This window comes from Aotus nancymaae, unplaced genomic scaffold (assembly GCF_030222135.1).
Source record: "Aotus nancymaae isolate 86718 unplaced genomic scaffold, 86718_ANA_hifiasm-v0.15.2.pri h1tg000008l, whole genome shotgun sequence".
Lineage (NCBI taxonomy): Eukaryota > Metazoa > Chordata > Mammalia > Primates > Aotidae > Aotus > Aotus nancymaae.
In genome coordinates this window covers 15,673,258-15,683,761 of record NW_026988419.1, presented here as the reverse complement: position 1 = coordinate 15,683,761, position 10,504 = coordinate 15,673,258, and the positions used below count along the sequence as shown (strand labels likewise).

General features: G+C 43.7%; 1 protein-coding gene across 1 annotated transcript in view; it reads left to right on the top strand.

Annotated features, from left to right (window-relative positions):
• The first annotated feature begins 337 nt into the window (after positions 1–337).
• The window catches only part of ARPC2 (actin related protein 2/3 complex subunit 2), a 36,720-nt gene continuing 26,553 nt past the window's right edge, over positions 338–10,504 (top strand). The window contains exons 1-3 of the mRNA XM_021666828.2: positions 338–375; positions 590–671; positions 9,526–9,560. Of these exons, the coding sequence (XP_021522503.2) occupies positions 598–671; positions 9,526–9,560 (109 nt within the window). The 5' untranslated portion in view covers positions 338–375; positions 590–597. The remainder of the gene's footprint in view (positions 376–589; positions 672–9,525; positions 9,561–10,504) is intronic.

The following is a 10,504-nucleotide window of genomic DNA, read 5'->3' as shown; positions in this document are numbered from 1 at the left end:
GTTGGATCTCTGGGACAGGCGGGAAGGAAAAGCTGGACAATCAGGCAAGCCTCAGGGAACGACAGCTTCGCAGGGGACTCAGTGGCAGGCAGCGGATGTAAGGGGGTCTGTGGGAAAGTAGAGGTGGAGCGGTGGCATCACACTTGCGCAAGCGCAGCGTCCGTTTCCTCCGGCGCGCCTGCGCTCGCGTGCACGAGGGGGTTGAAGCGGAAATGGCGCCGCGGGATCGCGCCTCCGGGCGGCGAGCGGAAGTGGGTGTGAGAGCGGAAGTGGCCGGCTAGAGCCGGGGGCTGGGCGGGGACAGGGCTTGTCGGTGAAGCGGCAGTGGCGGCGGCGGCGGCGGCTCGGCAGGCGGGTTCAGGCTTCGGGGGCCAGGTCGGTTGGGTGGGTGGGTGTCTCCACAGTCTGCGTGCGTGGGCCAGCGCGTGCGTCTTCCCCTTCCCTCCACCCCGGTCCCTCTCCCCTTCTCCCCTAACCTCCTACCCCACCCAGCCCCCCTCCTCAGGGAGCAGCAGGGCCGCTCCCTCTGTCCTTCACTCCTTTACCCACCCTCACCGGCCCTTATTTCTCCTTCCCCTGCTCGGGGCAGCCGCCGCCATGATCCTGCTGGAGGTGAACAACCGCATCATCGAGGAGACGCTCGCGCTCAAGTTCGAGAACGCGGCCGCCGGGTGAGCGCGCGCCCGGGGCTGGGGGTGGCGGGGGAGGCAGAGTTGACCCCAGCTAATCCCCAGTGTCGTCCAGTCCCCCAGACCTGGAGGAGAGCAATGGGGTGCCTGGCAGGGTGTAGGGTCTGCCCCGGCGGGGTAGACGTGGGAGGCGATTAGGCGCGGCGGGGCGAGGGGCAGAGATGCGTGGGGAGAGGCTCAGAGGAGGGATGCGGAAGCAGCGAGTCTTGAGGACTGTGCGTGCCAAAGGGCAGGAGACCTGTGGGACGTGGGGGCAGCTGGGGCCGGAACTCTCGCCGGAGGAGCCCCCTGCCCGCTGGGGAGAGAAAAAGACCCCTTCCCTGTGTGAAATTCCCCAGCATTGTTCAGAACCCAGAGAGCGCCTGTTTGGAATTGGGTTGGAAGGAGTTTTCAGGAATTCTCAGGACTGGAGGAGGGAAGGAGATGCAGGCCCACATCGCCACCAGCATTCTCGTTCCCCACCCCCATCTCCTCTAAAAGGAGCAAAAGAGAATACTGAAAGCCGACCGAGTCTCAGAGCCGGAAAAAGCCATCTCTGGTTTCCCTTCCCCGAACCCTTCTGTGAGAGACACTGGGCCATTTTGTTACATATTTTTCAAGCAAAGCTAATTGTCTCTCGGTCCGCACCCCTTCCTTATCTCTCCTCTGAGGTTCTAACGCTCTCTCCTCATCCACTAGTCTTTATCTGGTTATCTTGTAAATTCTTATATCAAGACCCTTGGTCTGTGATTTCTTCTGTGGTAACCCTGGCCCAGTGACACACTTCAAAGCCTCCAGAATCCGTAGTTCTTAGATAACCTTTCTTTAGGGTTGGACTTTTTAAAAGATGGATGGGCTTAGAGTATATTTCCCAGGCAGCCTTCTCTGCCACACAGGAATCAGTAGAAGACAACCTCCTCCTCCAAAGCTGCTTTGCTTTTCTAATATAATATTTAAAACATGAGCTCAGGGTTTTAGGTTCTAATTTTTGGTGGCCTGTGGCCAGTCCCTTTGCCTCATTTCCCTTTCTGGGAGCATGGGGCTTCACATCTTGGTTTCACAGTTGATGAAATAAGTGCAAACTGTTTCTGGTGAACTGGGAACTAGTAATAGGAAAGTGCTTGGAGAGCCACAGATGGGAGAGGATCGGTAGAGGGGAATTTTTAAGTGGCCATAATGTATTTGTGTCTTGGGGGCATTAAAAATTATTAACTACCATTTAAACAATATATAGTATGTCCTGTCTCCTTTCTAAGGCTACAGATTTTATCTGTAAAACAAAGCACTACTTTCTTGAAGTTAATATGTGTAGTGAGCAGTACTGTTTCCTGCCAGGGGCTGCTGTTGCTTATATTTTAGGCTGACTTGCTTCTTTCTTGTCTTAGCCTCTGTTACCAGTGTCTTTGCATTTTAAATATTCAAATGAATCAGCCCAGAATCTTATTTTGGATGACTGCTGTATACTTTTTTCTGAGCAGTGTAGCATTTAGGAGGAAGTTGAATTAACTTCTGCATTTTCACAACTGATCTTAATGCATTCTCAGGTCCAGACTAGCAAAAGAATGAAGCCTGGGCGGTCCTAAGCTGATCTACAAGATAAATGGCTGTGTATTTTCAAGTAGAAGCATGTCATTTAACATAGGAATGCATTCTTGTCTATTTATGTATTTATGACTTGTGATTCCAAAATGTGCCCCATTATTCAGAACTTTACCTCTTTCTTTTAGAAAATTATTCTTTAAAAGAGTAGCTAACCATTTCAGAGGGATTAGAATAGGCCCTCAAGTCTGGAAAACATGTTAGAACTTCCAGGACATTTTTTTTTTTTTTTTTTTTTTTTTTGAGACAGTCTCACTGGCTGGAGTGCAGTGGCATGATCTCTGCTCACTGCAACCTCCCCCTCCCAGGTTCAAGTGATTCTCATGTCCCAGCCTCCCAAGTAGCTGGGATTACAAGCACGTGCCACCACACCTGGCTAATTTTTTTATTTTTAGTAGAGATGGGGTTTCACCATGTTAGCCAGTCTGGTCTCAAACTCCTGGCCTCAAGTGACCCGCCTGCCTCAGCTTCCCAAAGTGCTGGGATTACAGATGTGAGCAGCTCCGGCTGGCCTCAGGACATGTTTCACAAAGATACGCATTGTAGGGAAGTTGTATAGGGGTGCATGGGTGTGTGCACTTGTGCACGTGTGTGGGTGTGTATAAGTTTTGGATTTTATTCTGGCCCATCTCCCCCTTTCAGATGTGGTTTTCAATAAGTGGGCTCAAAACATTCTGCTGAAAATGGAAACTTTGAAAATCTTTTAAAGGAGCCATGCTTAGTAGGCAGGGCTTTCCTGGGATTACAGATATATCACCCAGCAGAAGCCTGAATGAAGCAAGTGTAAATTATCAGACATCCCAGTAAGGTAAGGCAAGGTGCATGCCTATTCTAGAACTTCCATCAAAGTTTGCCTAGTGTGATTAACATAAACATTTGTGGGATTCTACCAGTGCTCAGCCCAGGCAACATCAGAAAAAAAAAGGGGCCTTTTTGAAAGCCTATTAGCCAAGTTAGGGAGGAGCTAAAGGGTGAGAGGTGTTAGGGTGGAGATCAGAGAAAGACATTAAAGAAAGGGAGTAATTTGGAGGAGAAACCCTGGAGATTTGAAAGGCTTGGCTGGTGTGGGAACCTGCTAGGAGAGGTCATCTCCACCCTGCTTTTTGCGCTTCTCAGAATAAACTAATTCAGGAAATCATAGTTTGGGGCAGCCTTTTGCAGAGAATATCTTCCATCTCTGTGATGTCCAATAAGATAGCCATACAAATGTCTGGCTAAATTTAAATAAAAATTAAGGTGAAATAAAGTTGAGTTCCTCAGTCACACTAGCCACATTTCTAGTGCTCATTTGCCACATGTGGCTAGTAGCTGTGTAGCACAGGCGTAGAATGTTTCCATTATTGCAGAAAGTTCTATTAGACAGCACTGTTCCCGCTTCTGAAAATGAAAGCATTAGATGGTCTTAAAAATAGTTCTGTGGCATATGCTTCAGAAGATAGTTGCATTAATTTTCCTTTTGAACTTGACCTTTTTTTTTAAATTTTTATTTATTTTTATCCTCTAACATAGGTCATAGGAAACAAGATCTTTTTTTTTTTTTAATGATTCCTCTCAGATTATCCTCCTGGATCTTCTCACCAGTGGCCTCCTACTGAAAGTATCAACTTTCTTCTGGTTGAAGTGGTGCTGTCATCTAAACTGTTTAAGAATACATTTGTTCATGATAACCTTTTCATTTGGAGGCAGTTCGACAAAGCCTAAGGTTCATTCCGAACAGATTGCTTTTTAATTTTTTCCTGCCACACTCCTGGGAAGTGGCTTATTGAAACAATCTATGTATTGTCACAAAATAATAAGTATTGGTAAATTGTCTTCCCAGCAGCCTACAAACTAAGAGAATGTGACTGACTTAAAAGCTATGCCCAGCACTACAGATAACGTCATGCACAGATCTTATCAACAACATTGCCTTTTCATTGGGGAATTCTTAACCCAGACTCTCAATTTAAGCAAGAGTAATCAGGCAAATTAATTCGTTAGTATATACACCAAGAACCATTTCATCCTCAGAAGCTAGGCCTGTCAACTTAGCTGGAGTCTGGAGTCGAAAATTGAGGAAATGCTGTCAGATGCAAATTGCTGTTGGATTTAAGTGTGTGCTGGCTCTTTGCCACAGCCAGCGCATATTGCGGGGAGCTGTGGTTCCATGAGGGGGAGTGAAACTCAGTAAGCAAGCAGTGCCAGTTGGAGTGGGTGAGGAGGGTGGGAAGAGAAATTTGAAAAAGGAATAAATTAAATCTTGCTGGTACTCTGTTCTCATTCCCAAATATATTGCATATGTCCTCAGAGAGAGAGGCTGGTTTGCAGTGATTTGGAATTATGGCATTGTTTAAGCATTTAGAAGAAATGGAATGTAGTGTCCGACTTGATAAGAAGACCTGGTTGGTATTTTTACAGGTCATTGTAGTTAATTGCACACTGCTGCCTGTCCTGTGGCCTACTTGGTACCACTTTGACCAAACTGATAACTCCTTACGGGCTGGGTCTATCACTTTAATCATCTTTGTTTCCCCAGCATCCTCATTGTATATATAGTCAGCTCAGTAGATGGTTTCTTGAAGAAATGACTGAAGCCAGATAGAATGACTCCTTGTTTCTTTAGGAGCTGACATTTTTCTGACATTGAGTGAATCAGCTTTTAGGTCTCTTTGTTCTCCATATTTTGGGTTATGGCTTAGCAGAGAATAGGACCACCTCTTACCAAATATGATCTATTTTTATAGGCTTTGCTCAAAAGAATAATGGGAGCCTTATAGAAGATTTAAAGGAGAATGTTCAGAAACCTTTATAGTGGGCAGAATTCAATAATTCCTCTAATTCAGGACATAAGAAGGGATAAGTAGGAGAGAGACATAAATGCCCAAATGGGGGATTGAGACCGGGCACCCTCACTCATGCATGTAATCCCAGCACTTTGGGAGGCCAAGGAGGGCAGATCACTTGAGGTAAGGAGTTTGAGACCAGCCTGGCCAACATGGCGAAACCCCATCTCTACTAAAAATGCAAAAATTAGCCAAGTGTAGTGGTACACGCCTGTAATCCCAACTACTCAGGAAGCTGAGTCAGGAGAGCCACTTGAACCCAGGAGTAGAGGTTGCAGTGAGCCAAGATGGTGCCACTGCACTCCAGCCTAGGTGACAGAGCAAGACCCCATTCAAAAAAAAAAGAAAAAAAATGGGGAATTGGATCCTAGGGTGCAATAGGAGTAAAAAACCCAAGGTTGTTAATGAGAAAAGAAGACAAGATAATACAGTTGCCAGGAGCCCTTCTGGACTGATTGTTGACATTCTAGAAACTTCCTTAGAGAAAAGATAGAAAAAAATTGTTTCTAAAGGATTTGAGAATAGCTCTTAAAACTTAACTGAATGAATTGATTATGTTACAGTGTCTTGGGTTGTCCAGTCAGTAACTCTGAGGACTTGTCCAGCAGACTTGTTCTAGGATTCCAGACATTACGGCAGTCTGATGCTTATAGGAGTTCTGTTTCTCCTTGTACTGCTAACCAATTGCTGATTCAGGGAATTACCACAATCCCAAAACCTCTCCCAACCACAGCTTCAGAGTCTGATCTCTGACTCCACCTAGGAGAAGAACTAATTTATTGATTACCTTTTATGAACTGGGCACTGTGCTATATGCCTTAACATGGTTTCATTTCATCTCAAAGTGTACCGGTGTGACAGATAGTAGATCTCATTTACAGTTGAGAAAACTAGGGCTCTTGGGGTGGGGGTAGACATTGAGTAAGTAACTACTGTGTATTAAGTAAGCGCTGTGCAGGCATCCTTCACTGTGATTCTTGACCTTGTTTATCGTACGGCACGCACAGAACATCATATTTATATGGCACATTTGGGTAAATGGTCTAGCCTCTCAGAGGTCCTGCTACCTGCTGCCTGCCCTAAGGAATATGGGGATCATTATCTTCGCATATCTGTAACTTAAGAGACACTGCTTGAGAAACTTTGCTGTACCGTAGTCCCCTCTTATCTGTGGTTTTGCTTTCTGTAGTTTCAGTTACCTGCAGTGAACCATGGTCTGGAAATATTAAATAGAAAATCCCAGAAATAAACAATCCATAAATTTTCTTTTTTCTTTCTTTCTTTTTTTTTTTTTTTTTTTTTTTGAGACGGAGTCTTGCTCTGTTACCAGGCTGGAATGCAGTGGCATGGTCTCGGCTCATTGCAACTTCCACCTCCCCGGTTCAAGCAACTCTCCTGCCTCAGCCTCCCATGTAGCTGGGACTACAGGCGTGCACTACCACGCCCAGCTAATTTTTGTATTTTTAGTAAAGACGGGGTTTCACCGTGTTGGCCAGGATGGTCTCGATCTCTTGACCTTGTGATCCACCCACCTCGGCCTTCCAGAGTGCTGGGATTGCAGGCGTGAGCCACCGCGCCCAGCCTACAATCCATAAATTTTAAATTGTGCACCAGTCTGAGTAGCATAATGAAATCCTGTGCTGACCTGCCCTGAATATGAATCACCTTTTTGTCAAGCATATCTACAGTGTATACACTACCCTCTGTTAGTCACTTAATAGCTGTCTAGGTTATCAGATTGACTGTCACAGCATTGTAGTGCTTGTGTTCAGGTTACCCTTATTTTACTTAATAATGGCTCCAAAGCACAGGAGTCATGATGCTGGCAATTTGGATATGCCAAAGAGAAGCCATAAAGTGATTCCTTTAAGTAAAAAAGTGACCTTGGTGTTTCTTTGCTAGGGTTCAGTACTATCCATAGTTTTATTTGTCCACTGGGTGTCTTGGAACATATCCCCCACACATAAGGGGAGACTACTGGACTACTGTACATATGTCATCTCGGTCTTCACACAACCTGAGAGGTAGGTGTTTTGTCCCCTTTTTGTAGAAGAGGGACCTGAGGCTCAATGACATTTGAGGAGCCTGTGGTCACATAGCCAGTAAGTCCTGAATTCTAAATAACTTGCTTTTTCTCAGCCCCAGCATCCGAAATTTTAGCAGCTGGTAGAACAGTAAATAACAAAACTATTGATTTTGGGGGGACCTATTTAGTGGAACACTTTTCCCAGGCCAGTCTTACTCCTTTGTCTCTGTAATTTTAAACTACAGAAGTTTAATAACAAATACCAGGTCTTGGCATTGAGAAGCAGTCTTGGGATGGTATACCTCACACTCAACGAACTCGTTAAGGCCCTGAGTTCTCGGACCTCTAACTCCCAGAAGACAGCTCATGAAGTCTCCTTTGGCCTAATGCTCTCCTCAGCAGCCTTTCTCTCTCTTCTTCAACCCTTTATGTAGCCATAAATAATAAACTAAAATATTAATGGCAGTAATTTGACAAATATTCCTAAGTCAGACTGCAAACCACTTAAGATTGATCGTAGCAACTTTTCCCACAGGGATCTGTGCTCAGGGTGCTTTATGCCTAGAGAAATTTGAAATTTCAGACTCAAAGCATTTATGACTTAGAGTCCAAAGGTTATTTATTTATAGTTGATTTTTCTCAAGTCTTCTGATAAAGTAGGAGAGTGAGGAACTCAGCCCTTCTTTGGCTGAATTAAAACCTAAAGGTTAAAAAAAAAACCTAAGTGATGGAATATGAGCTTTTATGAACTCTGACTCTTCAGCACAGCCAGCCTTCCCCAGGAAAATATGCTTCAGTGCTTCCTTCCATTGGACATCTTCTTAATATTTCATTCAGTTGGGCCATGATTAATGTTTCTATATTTTTGTTCTTTCCTCTCATTTTCCAGAAGTAAGGAATGATATTGGACTCATTGCCTTTGTTTCTGGGCTACAGTTTCAAAATGAAGACTCAGAAGCAGTTTAAATTTTCCTTCTTTTTTTTTTTTTAAGAGATGGGATTTCACCATCTTGGTCAGGCTGGTCTCTAACTCTCGGCCTCCCAAAGTGCCGGGATTACAGGCGTGAGCCACCATGCCTGGTCGCAGTTTAAATTTTCATCTAGTTTTTGCCTCCTATTCTGAACTCAGTGCTTTTCCATAAACCCTCTTGATAACTTCAATTCTTCGAGATACCCAATATGCTTGTCTTAAGTCACATGTAGATGGCTTTGAAGAAGCAGGGTGAAACTTTGTATGATTCATGTAGGTTGATTTTCAGAAGGGCTAGCATGCTTCATAGAAGCCAGTTTCCTTGAAAGGTATTGTCTGGCCTCTGTATCAGCTTTTTAACATTCATAAACCATGATATATATTCCATTATTTCCCAGAAGCCCTGGAGAGCAACTTAGTCACGGTTCCTTTCACAGGTGATGGAGCAGAGATCACGTAAAAGATAGGTACTTAATTAAGAGGTCTTGAGCAAGTTAGGTACTTAATTAAGAGGTCTTGACAAAAATAGATGTACAAATGTGTGTATCTTGTTTGCTAGCCCCTAAAACAAAGTAGAATCATTGAGTTACAGGTAGCTAGTTGGTAAGGCAATAGAGTCTTCATTTGTTTCCTGCTTTGGACTTCAGGTCCATTCTTGTGTTATCTGTAGAGTTCCATGAGGTAAATAGGAGCATTTGTATTCCCCCATTTTATTGATAATAGGGGAGAACACAAAGGTGTAAGGGTGTTAGTTTGTCCCAAAACATGAGTGTGATGAGAAAGCTAAAGTTGTAAAGCAGATGTCCTGACTATTCTCCTCAGTGATTTTGTGGTGTTATTTTGTGCTACACTGTCTATTTTAAGTTCAGAGCTGGAATTTAAAAAGCAAGACAAAACTAGGGTAGAACTAAAGAGGGCTTTGTGAAGGTGAGTGGTAAGTCCTTTGATGATGTAAAGGAAGAGAGAAAGATGAGTAGGAAGACTTATAGATGGGTTTTGAAGTGGAATCGAACTTGCTGTTTTGTTTATGGCCTGAAATTACCCTTTCACTTCAGGCATATTAAAACCATTCTACATTATACTTAGCCAGTTTCCTGCTGAACATAATCACTTCTAATACCACTCTCGAGTGGGAGGGGCATTTACCAAAAGATGGCTTTTTGTGGTTTACATATACAAACAGATATTTAGGATGCATAGATTCAACAGCTGGTGAAAAACAAAAGCTATAGCTGACCTTCCTTTTTTATCTTCTACTTAAAGCAAATCCAAAGGTTCAGGTCCATGAGAAAATGAATTGTGTACTCTGATTGGCTGTAACCTAAAATTTATACAGAATGATTTGATCTTAAGTGAAGCTCAAGAGCCTTTCCAGTTCCCCTTGAAGGTAAGCAGCAATACAGTCATCTTAACTGAGGGCCTTTTTTTTGTTGCTTACAGAAACAAACCAGAAGCAGTAGAAGTAACATTTGCAGGTAAGCATCTTTATCTCAACCCTCGTAAGAGGAGGCACAATATGAAAAATAGGAAATAGGCCAGGTGTGGTGGTGCATGCCTGTAACCCCAGCACTTTGGGAGGCCGAGGCAGGTGGATTACCTGAGGTTAAAAGTTCAAGAAAAACCTGGCCAACATGGTAAAACCCCGTCTCTACTAAAAATACAAAAATTAACCTACATGGTGGTAGGCGCCTGTTATCCCAGCTCCTCAGAAGGCTGAGGCAGGAGAATCACTTGAACCTGGGAAGCAGAGTTTGCAGTGAACCGAGATCGTGCCACTGCACTCCAGCATGGATGACAGAGTGAGACTCTGTCTCAAAAAAAAGAAAAAGTAAAGAAAATGGTTCCCAAAATAAGCTTTGACATTTTGGATACTGTTCCTCATCAGGTCTTTTTGAGCTCTTTGTAATAGATGACCATTTCATGTATTTAATCTATTGATGACTGACAATGTAAAATTACCTGCTGATAAATTAGAAGTTTGGATTTAATTTTGTGGTAAAAACTAAGGTTGTTTTTTTTTTGAATTTGGAAATATTACATTATCTTCAAGTAGCTGTCAGTCTTAGTTTGCCTAGCACTAGAGTAGTAGGGAAACGTGAACAGCTAAAGACCTGTTCATCAAGTCAAAGAGAGATGTTCCTGGTTTCTATTCCCTATAAAGAATTAGGTGTTGGTACTATTCACTTGTTATGTGAATGAACTCAGAGGAATTATACAACTACCCTTTCTAAAACGAGAGTTCTTGATAAGATGATCTTGGAAGACTTTTGCAGCTCTGAAGTGCTGTTATTGGAGGCCAGGCACTATCCCTTTACCCTTCTTCTAACTGGCAATGCCAGATATCCCTTCGTGATTCTCATGATAGCTCCCTAAAGTGATGGCACTCAGCACCTAGTTCTAGTTTCAGGAACCTATTCCT